The 17,860-nt window shown below is 45.3% G+C and overlaps 1 protein-coding gene across 3 annotated transcripts in view; it reads left to right on the forward strand.

Moving 5' to 3' along the window:
• Nucleotides 1-17,860, forward strand: part of LOC122543809 (macro domain-containing protein CT2219-like) — a 955,696-nt gene that overhangs the window by 881,106 nt on the left and 56,730 nt on the right. For all 3 annotated transcript variants that reach the window (XM_043682600.1, XM_043682599.1, XM_043682598.1), the window contains one exon: nt 15,929-15,959. In XM_043682600.1, the coding sequence (XP_043538535.1) occupies nt 15,929-15,959 (31 nt within the window). The remainder of the gene's footprint in view (nt 1-15,928; nt 15,960-17,860) is intronic.

Genomic DNA, 17,860 nt, shown 5'->3' on the forward strand with positions numbered 1-17,860 from the left:
GCCCCTACACCCCCTCCCTATCTCTGTAACCCCCTCCAGCCCTTACACTGCTCCCTTGCTTTGTAATGACCTCCAACCTCTGCACCTCTCCCATCTCTATAATTTTTAAGATCCCCTGCAACCCATTTCTGTAATCTCCAGAGTCCCTACAGCCATCTGATATTTTTGCACATCCCTGGATTCCAGCCACTTGGGCAGTCCTCTGATTCCCATCACTCCATCAATGGGGGCCATGCTTTCAGCTACATGGGTCCCTAAGTTTTGGAATTCTCTGCCTAACAGCGCCAGGGACCTGATTCCAGCCTCAGGTAACTGTCTGTGTGGAATTTGCACATTCTCCCCGTGTCTGCGTGGGTTTCCTCTGGGTGCTCCAGTTTCCTCCCACAGTCCAAAGATGTGCAGGTTAGGGTGGATTGGCCATGCTTAATTGCCCCATGGTGTCCAGAGATGTCTAGGCTAGGTGGGTTAGCTATGGAAAATGCAGGGTTACAGGGATAAGATCGGGTGATGGGTCTGGGTGGGATGCTCTTCGGAGGGTCAGTGTGGACTTGATGGGCCGAATGGCCTGCTTCCACACTGTAGGGAGTTCATTCTAAATCTGTCTCCTCTGACCTCTGTCAAGACGCTCCTTAAAACTGACCTCTGACGGAGCTTTGGGTCAGAGTTTGGGTTTGATGTCATTCCTGAGAAGCACTTTGGAATGTTTTACTACATCAAAGGCATTTAAATAAACACAGTGTTCCTGTTGTTGAAAGGAGCCCCCAGTTCTCGAATCACTTTTCAAATCTGCAGTCTATGGCTGGCTCAATTATTGACCGGTTAAATTGGTTCACTTGTCATGAAGTCGCTGCAGTTAATAATTTTTATCCTTCTTTTGGAAGCGGTAAAGAGGAAGGAATTGGGTGAGAGGGGAATTCTATTACCACACACCCCCTTTGCCCACTGTTTCCAGACACTTGTCCCCTTTATTACTGAGTGGGTTAAAATGAGAAATGAGACGCCTTTCCAACACTGCTGAGTGATCCTTGTTTGTAATGAATTTTATGATTGACGATTGAGTGCATAAGAATCCTGGGACCTGTCCAGCATTTGCGAGTGGCAGAAAACCAGTTTAAACTGGATTAATGTCATTCACCTCTCTTACACCTGTACAAGAGTTTGCTGACTTGATCCATATTGATCAGCTGCTCTTCATTTGTCACTGTGTTTGGGGATATATATTCGCGTGTTCTTTCAGTCAGTATCTCTATCTCTGTCCATGCCATTGATATAGTTTAATATGCTGAGATGGACGGTGGACAAAATATCTGACTCACTTCTGTTTTTCAGCATGTTTGATACAGAAGGTTGCATTCTCACCTAATACATTACAAGCCTGCATCATGAGAAAGTTCTCAGATTTGATTCCCAGGCTGCTCAAGATAGCCAACTGTGGGGGTGGGGGATTGAGTGGAGGGGGGGGAGTGGATTTAAGATAAAAGTAGCCCTACGTGGTTAGCTTTGCCGAATTCACTCAGCATTCTGAGCAGAACTTAACTCTGCCTCTGACAAATCCTTCCAGACCATGTTGGACCAGGGCTGGAAAAAAGGAGCATCCTGAAGGCTAATGGGACAGGGTTGGTAAAGCTTGCTTCAATTGTGTGGAATCTTTGGTAGACTGCACCTCGAATATTGTGTGCAATTTTGGTCCCCTTACTTTAGGAAGGATGTTATTGCCACAGAGGGAGAGGAAAAAAGTGTTCCCTGGACTATCTATGAAGAGAGATTAGAGAAATTGAGCCAGTATTCTCTAGAGCTTTGAAGAATGACGTGATTTCGTTGAGAACCCATGAAATACTTAAAGGGATAGACAGAGGAGATGTGCTGGAAATCACAGTAGGTCAGGCAGCATCCATGGAGAACGTGCACACTAATGTTTCGAGTCTAGGTGACTCTGATGAAGAGACATCTCGACTCCAAACATTAGCCTGTTCTCTCTGCACAGATGCTGTCTGACCCGCTGTGATTTCCAGCAATTTTTGTTTAGAATTCTCTCCACTCAGTCATTGGATATGTTTCAAATAGAGATTGATAGATTTCTGAATGCCAATGACGAAAAGGATTTTGGAATGGTGTGGGAAAAAGACATTGAAGTGGATGGTCAGCCATGATAGTATGGAATGGCAGGAGGCTGGAAGAAGACAGCAAGCCAGGCAGCATCAGGAGATGGAGAAGTTGACGTTTTAAGCTAGACCAAAAGTGAGGACTGCAGATGCTGGAGATCAAGATTAGAGTGTTGCTGGAAAAGCACAGCAGGTCAGGCAGCATCCGAGGAGCAGAATAATCGACGTTTAGGGCAGGAGCACTTCATCAGGAATGAGGCCTACAACCTTCGAGCTAGAGGTCAGGGTGAGTAGTACAAGCTGCTAACCAAGTTAAGATTCAGGGTGAGTTTGAATGTTGACACCGAGGTTAGAATAAGACCAGATGCTGAGATTGGAAATCAGAGACAGTCCGGGTGTTAAGATTGGAGTTTAGAACACATCTGGGTATTAAGACTGGGGTTTAGGATAAAGCTGGGTGTTGAGACTGGGGTTCATTACCTACCTGGATGTTCAGAGCACTCCTGGATATTGAGACAAGAAATTTAGGATGTATCTCGGTATTGAAGGTGGGTTTTCAGCAACTTTCTGCCTATTGAGACTAGGGTTCAGGAAATCTCAAAGTTATAATTAGGATTCAGGTGCACAGATGTAATTGTTTATTGAGTTTCTGAATCAAATTAAAATTTGTTCAGGTTATCCTTATACTTTGCTATTGTAGGGATTGAGTTGAGTGATATCATCCAAATAAAAGCAGAAGTTGTTTGAAAGCCCCCAGTGTCTGTTAGGAAAATTGGGCTGGTAATGTTGAACAGAAGCCCTGTTCTACTGCAACAGTAGTAACCCTGCCAACTCTATGGGCATTTAAATGGTCATTGGATAAACATATGGGCAGCACGGTGGCTCAGTGGTTAGCGCTGCTGCCTCACAGCACCAGGGTCCAAGGTTCGATTCCAGCCTCGGGTGACTGTCTGTGTGGAGTTTGCACATTCTCCCCGTCTCTGCGTGGGTTCCTCCGGGTGCTCCAGTTTCCTCCCACAGTCCAAAGATGTGCAGGTCAGGTGAATTGGCCATGCTAAATTGCCCATAGGTTAGGTGCATTAGTCAGAGGGAAATGGGTCTGGCTGGGTTACTCTTTGGAGGGTTGGTGTGGACTTGTTGGGCCAAAGGGCCTGTTTCCACACTGTAGGGAATCTAATCTAAAAATCTAATATGGATAATAATGGAGCAGGGTAGGATGAATAGGCTTCGGATTGGTTCCACAGGTCAGCACAACATCAAGGGCCGAAGGGCCTGTACTGCGCTGTAATAGAGTCATAGAGCTATAGAGATGTCTGTGTTCTCTCAGTGTAACCCTTCTTCAGGACTGAGGAAGGGTTACACCCGAAAAGAAAGTGAGGTCTGCAGATGCTGGAGATCAAAGTTGAAACTTTATTGCTGGAACAGCACAGCAGGTCAGGCAGCATCCAGGGAACAGGAGATTCGACGTTTCGGGCACAGGCCCTTCTTCAGGAATGAGCAGAGAGTGTTCAGCAGGAGAAAATAAAAGGTAGGGAGGAGGGACTTGGAGGAGGGGCGTTGGAAATGTGATAGGTGGAAAGAGGTCAAGATGAGGGTGATAGGTCGGAGTAGGATGGAGGCGGAGAGGTCTCTACTGGACCTCCAAAAGGACCTCTACTGTTCTTCATCCACAGAAGACCTCTCCGCCTCCATCCTACTCCGACCTATCACCCTCACCTTGACCTCTTTCCACCTATCACATTTCCAACGCCCCTCCTCCAAGTCCCTCCTCCCTACCTTTTATCTTCTCCTGCTGAACACTCTCTGCTCATTCCTGAAGAAGGGCCTGTGCCCGAAACGTCGAATCTCCTGTTCCCTGGATGCTGCCTGACCTGCTGTGCTGTTCCAGCAATAAAGTTTCAACTTACACCCGAAACATCGACTTCTCCACCTCCTGATGCTGCCTGGCTTGCTGTGTTCTTCCAGCCTCCTGCTTATTTACCTTAGATTCCAGCATCTGCAGTTTTTTTGTCTCTATGATAGTATGGAATGGCAGAACAGATTTGATGGACTAAATGGCCTGCTCTTGTTCCTATGTTTATGTTATAATGGATTCAAAGTCTGCTCGCTCAATCATTGGCTAGATTTGAACTGCTTGGTCTATCGTTTGTCATTTGAAACATTGGTAGTGTCAGACTACAAAATAGAAAGCATCTCTGTGATATAGACGAGATTTTCGTTTTCATTTAAACTGTATTATGGTCTTTTCTAATAACAAATATTGTCGACAGCCATAATCAAAGATTCTGGGTGTTACTATTGAATTACCATCCAAAACTGTAGTGTTTCCTTTGAGCAATGTACACCCTGTAGCTGTACTCATTCAGTTGAGGGACAGTGCTAACTGTGGTCAGCATGAGGTCTCTTTGACCTTGTTTGACCTGAAACTTTGAGAAAATCTGGGCCAATCCCTATGCATCACTGTCTCTCCCACAACTGGTGGCTCTGACCTACTGTTGGGACATACCCATGGATGTTGATGAAGGAGTCTGGGATGAGGGCTAATAAATAGATTAATTCTGGGCAAGTGTGCAGAACAGTATCAGTCATCCAATGTCAATGAGGAGGAATTTACAAAGTTGATTGAAATTCCCATAATCTTATCTTGGTGTCCTTATCAGGAAATTATACACCAGTTAAGCCGAACATCTGGGAGAATAAGGTCAGAAGTCAGACAACACCAGGTTATAGTCCAACAGGTTTAATTGAGATCACAAGCTTTTGGAGCATTGCCCCTTTGTTAGGTAGAGCGAGAGAGAAGCATACAGGCAGAGAATTTATGGGCAGAGAGATCAAAAAACCATACAAATGGTGTGAGTGGAGGGTCGAGAGGCTGAGTAATAAGTCTCTGCAGGAGATCATCAGAGTCAGACGGTGTGAGTAAAGTTGAGAGTGTGGTGCTGGAAAAGCACGGCAGGTCAGGCAGCATCCAAGGAGCAGGAAAATTGACATTTTGGACAAATGCCCTTGGTCAGGAATGAGGCTGGGAACCTTGGGAGTGGAGAGATAAATGAGAGGTGGGTGGGGCTGGGGAGAAAGTAGCTGAGAGTGCAATAGGTGGATGAAGGTGGGGGTAATGGTGATAGGCCAGAGAGGAGGGTGGAGCAGATAGGTGGGAAGGAAGATGGACAGATAGGACAGGTTGTGAGGGCAGTGCTAAGCTAGAAGGTTGGAACTGGGATAAGGTGAAGGGAGGGGAAATGAGGAAACTGGTGAAATCCACATTGATGCCATGGGGTTGGAGGATCCCAAGGCAGAAGATGAGGCGTTCTTCCTCATGGGTGATAAGGGAGTGGTGAGGGAGGAGGCCCTCCATTTATCTGTTCTCATAGCGTCTGCATGGTCTCGGCAATATACCATGCCTTGGGGGGTCCTTGCCTGCAGCATATGAGGTAGACAACATTGGCCAAGTTACTTGCCGTGTATGTGATGGGTGTGTTCCCACGGCAGATACTCATGTATCTTCCTTACTGTCCTGTTTTGGCATCATCGCCTTGAAGAATTGTTACGATCTCTCAGCTTAAGTAGCTTGTACAGTTTTAGATTACTTATTACTGGTTAGACCCTCGGTATGTGACTCTTAATGGCTCCTGGGCTCAGGGATAGCCAATTTAGAAACAATGGAATATCCTGAAGATTCAGCCAGGATGAGACCACCACACAGGCCTGCTAGAATATTGGGCCAGAAACCACTCCTAAGAAGACCAGCATGCTGGGCCAAGACTGCTAACCCAGGACAAGAGTGCCAGGCTGAGCCAAGACTGCCTTTCTCCTTCAGGCCCCCAGGCCGAGCTGCAGACATGGAGTCTCAGCCTAACCTGCAGGTCCAGGCAAGGGGAGTCAGCCCGGGACCTTCTCCTCACTCACTAGGAGACCCCGGGCTGGGGTGGAACTGGGTCCAGCTCGACCTGGTGGTGGTGCCACTGCCACCACGGGAGGCATCCTCCTTCACCCACCACTCTCCAGGCTTAAAAGAAAAAACAAAACAAAACCAGCAAAAGTGAAAAGAAGGCAAGAAAGAAAGAAAGCTGACGGGAGTGGACAAACCTCGGGCTCAGGCCCCTTGCTCCACCACCTCCTTGAAAGAAGAGTTTAAGAACACAATCCTTTATTAGGGAACAATTTTCAAATTTTTTTTTATTGGATGATAGCTTGGAATTCCTGGGCTGGCTCCATATCCTGAGCAGCTGGTCCTGGTTTGGCTGTGCATTCTAGCTGCCTGCTTTGTGGCCGGCTTTACGCTGTCACAAGCTGGTTTGTGGGTTGACTCCGCACCCTGACATGTGTCGCCTTGGCCCCTAGATGTAATTTTCTGAGGAATTATGCTACTAACAGAATAATTAAGCCAGCTGAATTCATCATGGCCTGTCTGAGCACACAAAGGCTAAAGGTTGATGGCTTGGTCGGCTCCACCACATCACTCGAGAGTAACACATTGCTCCTGGATTCCATATTCAGCTCATTTCTTCTCAATGAATCCATTGCACGGGGATTAAGTGACTGTTATCCAGGGGAGAGGCAGACACTTTTCATCTGCTGGCCACTAAGCCAAATGTTGGAATGGATATCTGGACTCTGACCTCACCAGTCTTCGTGGTGTTTAGACAGAATATTTTACTTTGCAGTCACCACATATTTTTGTTTTTATTTATGCATTTTGTGGGATGTGGGTGTCGCTGACTAGCAGCATTTATGGCCCGTTATCCATTGCCCTTGAGAAGGTGGGTATGAGGTGTCTTCTTGAACCACTGCAGTCCACCTGCTTTGGCTTGACTCACAATGCCCTTAGGGAGGGAATTCCAGGATTTTGACCCAGTGACAATGAAGGAGTATATCCAGGAGGAGGCAGGAATTTTTGGCTGTCACTCATATACAGTATTTGGAATAATTGCATTAATTGTAGGCGTGGGTCTGGCCATCCCTAGTTGCCCGTGAGAAGGCGGTGGTGAGCACCCTTCTTGAACCACAGCAGTCTATGTGGTGTAGGTGTGCGCACACAGTGCTGTTAGAGAGGGAATTCCAGGATTTTCACCCAGTAACACTGAAGTAAAACAGCGAAAAACTTCCGAGTCAGGAAGTGAGTGGCTCGGAGGGAAACTTGCACGGGTTGGCGTTCCCATGTACCTGCTGCTCTTGTCTTTCTAGATGGAAGTGGCTTTGGTGAATTTCAGCAGTGAATTTGGTAGATAGAACATACTGCTGCAAATGCAGCTAATGAGAATAATAGCAGAACTGAAAGGTGAGGTCAGGAAGGGTTATGAGGTACAATTTTTAACATTACAAACATTGACTGGGATTGCCATAGTGTTAAGGGTTGAGATGGAGAGGAATTTGTTACGTGTGTACAAGAAAGGTTTCTGAGTCAGTATGTGGATGTACCTACCTAGAGAAGGTGCAAACCTTGACCTACTCTTGAGAAATAAGGCAGGGCAGGTGACTGAGGTGTCAGTGAGGGCTTGGAAGATATAGAATGTAGGGAAATAAATGGTGACATCTTGAAAAATGTCCATATTACAGAGGAGGAAGTGCTTGAAACAGGTAAAGATGGATAAATCCCCAGGACTTGCTCAGGTGTATCATAGATCTCTGTGGAAAGCTAGAGAAGTAATTGCTGGGCCTCTTGCTGAGATATTTGTATCATCGATAGTCACAGGTGAGGTGCCGGAAGACTGGAGGTTAGCTAACATGGTACCACTATTTAAGAAAGTTGGTAAGGACAAGCCAGGGAACTGTATACCAATGAGCCTGATATCGGTGATGTGCAAGTTGTTGGAGGGAATCCTGAGGGACAGGATGTACATGTATTTGGAAAGGCAAGGACTGATTAGGGATAGTCAATATGGCTTTGTGCGTGGGAAATCATGTCTGACAAACTTGATTGAGTTTTTTGAAGAAGTAACAAAGAGGATTGATGAGGGCAGAGTGCTAGACGTGATCTGTATGGACTTCAGTAAGGCGTTCGACAAGGTTCCCCATGGGAGACTGGTGACCAAGGTTAGATCTCATGGAATACAGGGAGAACTAGCCATTCGGATACAGAACTGGCTCAAAGGTAGAAGGTGGTACTTGAGGGTTATTTTTCAGACTGATGGCCTGTGACCAGTGGAGTGTCACAAGGATCGGTGCTGGGTCCACTACTTTTCATCATTTATATAAATCATTTATATAAATGCAAGCATAAGAGGTATTGTTAGTAAGTTTGCAGATGACACCAAAATTGGAGGTGTAGTGGACAGCAAAGAAGGTTACCTCAGATTACAACAGGATCTTGACCAGATGGGACAATGGGCTGAGGAGTGGCAGATGGTGTTTAATTCAGATAAATATGAGGTGCTGCATTTTGGGAAAGCAAATCTTAACAGGACTTATACACTTAATGGTTAAGGTCCTAGGGAGTGTTGCTGAACAAAGAGACCTTGGAGTGCAGGTTCATAGCTCCTTGAAAGTGGAGTCGCAGGTAGATAGGATAGTGAAGGTGGTGTTTGGTATGCTTTCCTTTATTGGTCAGAATACGGAGTACAGGAGTTGGGAGGTCATATTGTGGCTGTACAAGCCATTGGTTAGGCTCCTGTTGGAATATTGCATGCAATTCTGGTCTCCGTCCTACCGAAAAGATGTGAAACTTGAAAGGGTTCAGAAAAGATTTACAAGGATGTGCCAGGGTTGGAGGTTTTGTGTTATAGGGAGGGGCTGAATAGCTTGGGGCTGTTTTGCCTGGAGCATCGGAGGCAGAGGGGTGACCTTATAGAGGTTTATAAAATCATGAGGGCCGTGGGATAGGGTAAATAGACAAAGTCTTTTCCCGAGGTGGGGGAGTCCAGAACTGGAGGGCATAGGTTTAGGCTGAGAGGGGAAAGATACAACAGAGACCTAAGGAGCAACATTTTCACGCAGACGATAGTGCCTGTATGGAATGAGCTGCCAGAAGAAGTGGTGGAGGCTGGTACAATTGCAACATTTAAAAGGCATTTGGATGGGTATATGAATAGGAAGGGTTTGGAGGGATATGGGCCGGGTGCTGGCAGGTGGGACTAGATTGGGTTGGGATATCTGGTTGGCATGGACGGGTTGGACAGAAGGGTCTGTTTCCATGCTGTATATCATTATGACTCTTTGACTCCAATTGTGTCCATCTAAATCTCATTGGCCTCTGATAGAAGTCTTCAATCTTACAAAAGAGACTTGCTGAGCAAAACATAGAGAAGCTATTTTCATCTGTGGGCATTATTAGGGGCCAACAATAAAAATAATAATGGATAACTTTGAACATGTCTTCAGAAATTTGGGGGTTGGTTCTAGGTGGTGTTTCAGGATGGGGATCAGTTGGCAGCCTACTGAGTCTGAGAGTTTCTAGTTCAGAGGTGGACAGCAAAGGGCCAAAAGCCTACTTCCGTCCTCCTGCATTTTGTTGCGGTTTTGAAAAACTTGAATGAAAGTGTAATAACTCAGATCACCCAAGTGGAAAGGAACATGGTTTATTGTTGGACATCAACACAGAGCGACTGCTCATGGCGTACATCGGCTGATCCCAGCCTGAGACAGACAGTTCTGTCGAACCATCCCATTTTTTAATCAACTTGTTCCACATTCCTGATGAAGAGCTTATGCTCAAAACGTCGACTGTCCTGCTCCTCGAATGCTGCCTGACCGGCTGTGCTTTTCCAGCACCACAGTTTTTGACTTTGATCTCTAACATCTGCAGTCCTCACTTTCTCCTAATGTTATTACACTCCCTCTGAGCAGGTGGAATGTGAACCTAGGTCTCCTGGCTCAGAATTAGAAACACTACCACTGCACCACAAGAACCCCTAGGTCTGTTCTTTTTTAATACAACCTATTTTTCAAACCAACCTATTCAGTAACGATGTTAATACACACCTCTGGAATAGGTGGGATTTGAACCTGGGCTCCCAATCCAGGAGTAGGGACTCTACCTTGGCACCACAAGAGGGCCCGAGGTCTGCTTTATATTACGTGTTCAGGTGATGAGTTCCAGCTACTGGTCATTGCCTGTTGCCAAGGGAACACATACACAACAAGCTTCACAAAGCAATTAATCAGTGATTCCCCATGGGCCTTATAGGGATTATCACAGAAAGGAATGCACAGCTGTCGAGCCTGAACCCCCACACGCTTCCCATCCCCAGCTTCATCCACCTTATGCTCCCTGCTCGCCCTCCAGTAGTCTTTCACATTCTCCTTGCCAACACATGCCCTTCCATCCTCTGACTTCACACCCCCATGCCAACTCACCCATTATCCACAGTGGACAGAACTCAAGAACCATGCTGAGATTAAATAAAGTTGTTTGTTCTCATATTTCAAAAAGCGCACTCTCATTGGCAAAACCTCATTCCTTTACTTTCTTTAATTCTTATAAAAACATCTATTTGTATTCATAGTTCCCATTTCAAGGACTTTATAAGCTGCCATTCAGACTATGAGCTGGCAAGCACCCCACTGTGAACATGGTAAGTTGTGAATCAGGCATGCAGCACTCATTCTGTGATGATAATCCACAAGTTAGTGACAACCATTCGTGTGAAATAACAAGCACCGATTGTTTAACAGAGATTTTTCAGATATTTAAAGGACAGGAAATTGAAATGACTTGAGAGCTTCCCAAAAGAATTATGGAACCAAAACCAAAAGCACAGCGAGGTGGCTCAGTGGTTAGCACTTCTGCCTCACAGTGCCAGGTACCCAAATTCGATTCCACCTTCGGGCAACTGGCTGTGTGGAGTTTGCATATTCCCGCTGGGTCTGCGTGAGTTTCCTCTCACAGCCCAGGGATATTAGTAGGATTGCCCATGCTAGAAAATTGCCCATAGTGTCCATGGATGTGCAAGCTAGGTGGGTTAGCCATGGCAAATGCAGGGTTTCAGGGATAGGGGACCGGGTCTGGGTGGGTTGCTCTGAGGACGGTCAGTGTGGATTCAATGGGCTGAATGGCCTGCTTCCATGCTGCAGGGAGTCTATTTGTACCTTGCCTCTTCAAAGAGCCCAAACTCTCCAAAAAACACCAGTAAGCTTTGACCTTTTCCAACCGGTTCTGAAGTACATCAGCCGTGTTTTGGATCCAGCCTCCCCCACTGAGTGAGAATCAGATCAGACCACAAGAAGCTGCAGTTTAATGTGTGCAGTTGCCTCCTTGAACCACCGATGTGCCAATTACAACCTGCTCCATTCCCTTCCACCCTGTGAAAACAGCAGGGCCAGGTTGGGATGCATGATCTTCACATTTTCACTCCATTGCTAAAATAGAGCGCTTCTCCATCCTGCCCACTCAGGTCTCTGGGTTCATGTGACACTCCAGGCCATTTACCTCACTAGTGTTTGTGGGAGCTTGCTGTGTGTCTGTGACTAAAGTTGGAGAGTGCTTTGGGGCACCCTACATAACTGCAAGTCCTTATTGTTTGTAGTGATGTGTCTCTGGGCTAAGATTTCAAAATGGCAATCAGCTCATCAGTCTCTGTGTGTTGGGTTCAGCTTTAATCTGCCATGCAGGCCTTCGTGGTGTGCGCATCAAAGATATCAGTTCAACAGCTCACCTTAATTGGCTATGTGGAATAGGGAGTATCATCATAATCTGTGCCCTATCAGGTCTCACATAAACATACAGAAGTCTCTGCCGATAGGAGAAGACAGAACCTCTCCCTAGACAGCCATAATGTTTGGCTCATGTTACCACACATTAGTATACAATATTGAGTTTAGCTATTCATTCTCGTACCAGTCTGCTCCACCTCACTCCCAAAGCTTTGGTCAATAGGCACTATTGAGACAGTAGGATCCCAGGTGGAGTCCCTGGTCTGTGCTGAGGTTAAGTTTCATAGCAGTTGGTGTCAGTGTCTCTAAGGTAGGGATGTAGAATTTGAGTCAGAGTTCCAGTTCCCAATCCCTCCTCTGTGACCTCCATTGGAACGTCAGGTCCTTTGTCACATCCTCCCTGGTTAAGAGCTTGTCAACATTCCCACACAACGCTGACCCATAAGTTGGGGTGGAGGAGTGGTCAACCACCAAAGGCCTGTTAGAAATCCTTGTTAAAAAACAGCATCTTCAGGAGAGTATAGAGAAAGTCCCAAGAGAAAAACTCTTCAAAAATAAGGCAAAGAATAATTCTTCATTGGCCAGCTGTTCCCATGTTTTCACAGGAGTCTCTCTCTTTTTCTGTCTAGCTGCGGGAGCAGCTGCAGTCTGGCAGTGGAGTGATTTGTGGTTCTTGGTCCGACTCTCAGCCTTTCTAAATTTGTGTTCTATTTTCTACAAATGCACCTTTTCCAAGTTGAATTGCCTCCACGTCTACTTTCTGACAGAGTCAGTATGCTCGCAAATAGATTTGTAAAGTGTTGCAGTGAATATTGACATTCGAGTGCACTGTGCTGTGATTGCAAGAGCAGCACTACCACTTGAACAGAATTGTGTTGCTGAAGGACAACAGGCAGTCAGCTGGCACCTATGTGCAAAATGGAGGGTGATACAGACTGCTTATTTCTGTAATGTCAAGCAGATGTTGGCCTGGTACTTGGGATCACAGGTAGATACATTGTGGGAATGTAAAATGAGAAAAGGTATCTCACCTTAGGCAGGAAATATTTGGAAGGAGCTCAGCCTATATTTCCCAGAATGATGGCTGCATAGACTCGAAAGATTGATGTGGAGGAGCCAGTGTTGGACTGGAGTGGACACAGTCAGAAGACACACGACACCAGGTTATAGTCCAACAGGTTTATTCAAAATCACAAGCTTTTAGAGCACTGCTCCTTCGACAGCTGAGTAGGGACTGCAGGAGATTACAGACATAGGAAGGGATTAAGAGGAAGTGACAGGGATAGGAAATGTTGGACCATAAGACACTGGAACAAAAAGGAACCATTTAGCCTTGTGAGTCTGCTCCATCTTTCAGTGAGATCATAGCTGATCTGATCACCCACAACTCCATTTTCATGCCTTTTCCTGAGAACGCTCAATTCCCTTCCTGATGAAAAATCTGTCTATCTCAGCCTTAATTAGACATAATGACCCAGCCTTGACAGCACTCTGCAGTAAAGAATTCCATAGATTCATGGCCCTGTACGAGAAGAAATTACTCCTCATCTCTGTATTAAACAGGTGACTACTTACTCTGAGATGATGCTGTCTGATCCTAGACTCTCCCGCAAGGGGAAATAACCTTTCCACATTTACCCTGTCAAGCCCTCTAATAACCTGAGTCTTTTATATTCCAGTTGGCTGACTGGGGAAAGGAAGCAGGATTGGCAAAAGGAAGCAGGCTGCCTGGGGAAGAGTGGAAGGGCCAGACTGTTCAGGTATTAGTACCCACCCTGACAGATGGCTTAATACTCCTGTCTCACAGGAAATGAATGCCTGAATGGGTGCTTTCTAGATGGGACACCAGAACCTTTGACCCCATGAGGTAACGCTGGGCTGCTGACTCCTTACCTGTCCAGGTTCCAAAATTCAGGCAGCCAATCCCGTTCACAAATATAATGAGAAGTGCAAGTAAAGCCTGCCCAGCCACGTCCCCAAGCCAAAACAACACTCTCTTCCACCATCTCTGCCAAATGTCGCCTCCATAATGGGTGGTTTCACTCAAAAAGACTGATCAAGGTTTGGAATGTTCGACCACACATGGCCATTCATGCTAGATCAGTTATGAACTTCAAATCGTTCCCTGACAGTTTTTGTAAATTAAAGATCCTGAGGAATATGGGGTAAAGGTGGGTGTAAGGAGGAAGGTTGCAGATCAGACATGATCTCATTGACAGGCAGAACACGTTCAAGTGGGTGAATGTTCCAACATTCTTAAGAACTCTGCTCTGAATACACCTCGACACAGATCTATCTTGGGAATGATACACACTTGTTACTTCCACATGCTGGAACCATATGGCAACTACTGCCAGCTCATTTCCGTATCCACCAGGGATCTTGCCTTCTTATCATCACTTTAAATTAAAAGACTGCAGTTCGCTCCAGCTCATTTCAGCAGCAGTTGGCGAGGAGTGTTCTTGGCCAGCAGGTATCATGGTTGTGCCATCTCCATCTGCCAGTGGCCATGCCTTGGTAAGTAGCTGCTGACAGTGCCTGCACAGTACCCCAGTGCTGTGACCCTGGACCAGGATAAGGAAGGCCACTTGGTTCCTCTGATCTGAATGAGATTTTAACCACCAACGACATAATCCTGCAGCACCCCACAAAGGTCGGTAAGCTTATAGAGCACAGGTTTGAGTAGGAGAAACCTCCCATTCATACAGCACTTTTCACAACTTCAGGATGTCTCAATAAAACACTAATTAAGTATATGCTGGAAGAGTACTGATATAACGTGATGGTTTCATTCCCGTGTGATTTCCGCGTTATAAGAAAAGCGTGTAATAGCAGCATCATTGAAACCAATGGGACCAGAGTTGTGTTATAACCAATTCGGTAAGTAAATTCGTGTTCTACAAATAATGGTCTAAATTCTTCAACTGCATTATAGTCAATTCACGTTTAATAAATGTGCATTATAGCAGAACCAACTGTGATAGTAAATTACACATGGCTGTTGGGGAGTTGTTGTAAACCACTCTGAGACAATTGGTTAGATTCATATAGTATCCATTCAAAAGGCTGTTAATGTAATGTCTCAGCAGCAGCAATAAGCACCTCTTCGAACCATTTCACTCTGTTTTGGTTTTCCTGGCGCTATTCATAAAAATATAAAAGACAGGAAAAGATCTTTATTATGCCGGACCATTCAATAAGTTCATGTCTAATCTTTGACTTCACTTCCACCATCTCAACCAATGGTCCCTACCTCTTCATTCAAGTCAGTCAAGTCTATCCATCTCAGTTTTGAATTCACAGGGGCAGAGAATACTCAAAAATGTACAACACTTTATTGAAAGGGTTCAGAAAAGATTTACAACAATTTTACCAGAGTTGGAGGGTTTGAGCCAAAGGGAGGGGCTGGGATTATTTTCCCTGGAGTGTTAGAGGCTGAGGGGCAATATTTTAGAGTTTTATAAAATCATGAGGGGCATGGTTAGGATGAATTGCCAAGGTCTTTACCCCAGTGTAGGAGAGTCCAAAAGTAGAGGGCATAGGTTTAAGGTGAGAGGGGAAAGATTTAAAAGGGAACCATGGGGCAACTTTTTCACGTAGAGGGTGGTGCGTGTTTGGAATAAGCTGCCAGAGGAAATGGTAGAGGATGGTAAAATTACAATATTTAAAGGCATCCAGATGGGTATATGAATAGGAAAGTTTCGAGGGATATGGGCTAAGTGCTGGCAAATGGAACTAGATTAATTTAGGATATCTGGTCGGTATGGACAAGTTGAACCAAATGGTCTGCTTCTGTTTCTCTATGACTCTATAATAAGGTCCTTTCCTGTTTACAAATTTGTTTTTAATTGGAAAGGAAACAAGCAGATTCATCAATTCTGCTTGAACATGGAAGTTTCATCAAATGGCTTTGAGCATCTCGGACAAGCAGCCACATTTACACATCAGTTGCATTGGTAATCAAATTTTGTGTTCATAGGTCAGTGCCCTGGAGATCTGATTCCTGGCAAATCCATGGAATGTCCAGGAAGGACCCTCAGGAACTCTCAGAACAAAGCCCAAAAGTGACCAGAGCATTTCCAATACTGGGCACAGAGTCCAGTGGAAAGGGTCCACAAAGTGTGTGGAACACAGGGGACGAAGCCTTCAAGATAATTAGTAGGCAAAATGTCAATTTCAAAGAAAATCGATTGGATGAGTAAAAAGCACAAGTTCATTGTCTGTTCCTTTTATTGCAGGCTTTTCCCTGTATCTCAACTGGAATTTACGGTAAGTAGTAATGCCTTGTTATTAATTCTTAAACTTTTTGCCCAGCAAGTTAAAACAATGTTTTACAGCGTTGGTTGCAGTCAGGTGTGGGAATATACTACTGGGGGCAAAACATTCAGATCCTGTCCAGACCACATAAAGACTGTATAGTCACAGGGCAACAGGAGGAGTCTGTTCAGCTCCTGATCCATATCATAATTCCACCTACTGGTCTCAGTTTGATATCCCTTCATTCCCTTTCCCAAACAAAACAGTCTACCAATCTCAGCTTTGACATCTGCAGGCAGCCTTTCAACATCAGCTTCTTGTGGGGAGAGAACGGCAGATTCCCACTCCCTTTCTGTGAAGTAGTTCTTCATGAGTGGCCCAGCTGTTAATGTTCTAGCCACTTGTTCTGGACTTTTCCAACTTGGAGATAGAAACTCCCTGCCGAACAGCGTTACTAGATTCCAAACCTGTTTTCTGCGTTCCCACCTCTTGCTTCTGAGCGATTCCAAACCGACCTGTGAAAGATTGCGACCTAAACATTGCCAAACCAGCCACTTAATGCAATAACCTGGGAATGATACAGCAAAACAGATATAGAGTCTTTCAGGGTCTTCACTGTATATTTTTATGAAGTCTCCAGGCTAAATGACACTGAATAAGTCAGTAAAAATGAAATGATACACCTTCTTTAAATAATCAAACCGGATTCCACTTAGACCTTGCTTCAGTTTTCTGGCATGAAATATAAGTGGCTCGAGGCGGGTCATTGGGCTCTTGGTAGGATACTGACAGGCAATTTGTATGCAGATTTTCTCCATAAGTCCTTGCTGAATCTACAAGAGTGTTTATCAGGCTTCTTAGAGCTCCAGAACTCTCAGTATTCATGTGTGAAAGATCGTTTAGGTTTCTCACTGGGTAAAAATGCAGCAAGTGCATTCACAGCGTTTGTTTTTAACTGATCCTGCTGCTGCTGATTGCTGAATGTAGGACATTGGTACAGGGAGAATGGGTTTGTGTTAATGTGTAATGTTTGGAAAGGGAGGTTGGGTTTGTGGTAATGAGTGATTTTGGAACAGGGAAGCTGAGTGTGTTAATGAGTGACATTGGTACAGGGAAGGTGAGTGTGTTAATAAGTGACATTGGTACAGGGAGGCTGAGTGTGTTAGGGAGTGACATTGGTACAGGGAGGTTGAGATTGTGTTAATGAGTGACATTGGCACAGGGAGGCTGAGTGTGTTAATGAGTGACATTGGTACAGGGAGGCTAAGTGTGTTAATGAGAGACAAAGGGACAGGCAGGCTGAGTGTGTTAATGAGCTTTATTCCTAATGAAGGGCTTTTGCCCGAAACGTCGATTTCGAAGCTCCTTGGATGTTGCCTGAATTGCTGTGCTCTTCCAGCACCACTAATCCAGAATCTGGTTTCCAGCATCTGCAGTCATTGTTTTTACCTCACTGGTACAGGAAAGCTGAGTGTGTTAATGAGTGACATTGGTACAGGGAGGTTGAGTTTGTGTCACTGAGTGATTTTGGAACAGGGAGGCTGAGCGTGTTAATGAGTGACATTGGTACAGGGAAGTTGAGTGTGTTAATGAGTGACATTGGTACAGGGAGGCTGAGTGTGTGTTAATGAGTGACATTGGTACAGGGAGGTTGAGTTTGTGTTAATGAGTGACATTGGTACAGGGAGGTTGAGTTTGTGTTAATGAGTGATTTTGGAACAGGGAGGCTGAGTGTGTTAATGAGTGACATTGGTACAGGGAAGGTGAGTGTGTTAATGAGTGACATTGGGACAGGGAGGCTGAGTGTGTTAGGGAGTGACATTGATCCAGGGAGGCTGAGTGTGTTAATGAGTGACATTGGTACAGGGAGGTTGAGTTTGTGTTAATGAGTGACATTGGTACAGGGAGGTTGA

The sequence above is a fragment of the Chiloscyllium plagiosum genome, chromosome 45 (assembly GCF_004010195.1).
Source record: "Chiloscyllium plagiosum isolate BGI_BamShark_2017 chromosome 45, ASM401019v2, whole genome shotgun sequence".
NCBI lineage: Eukaryota > Metazoa > Chordata > Chondrichthyes > Orectolobiformes > Hemiscylliidae > Chiloscyllium > Chiloscyllium plagiosum.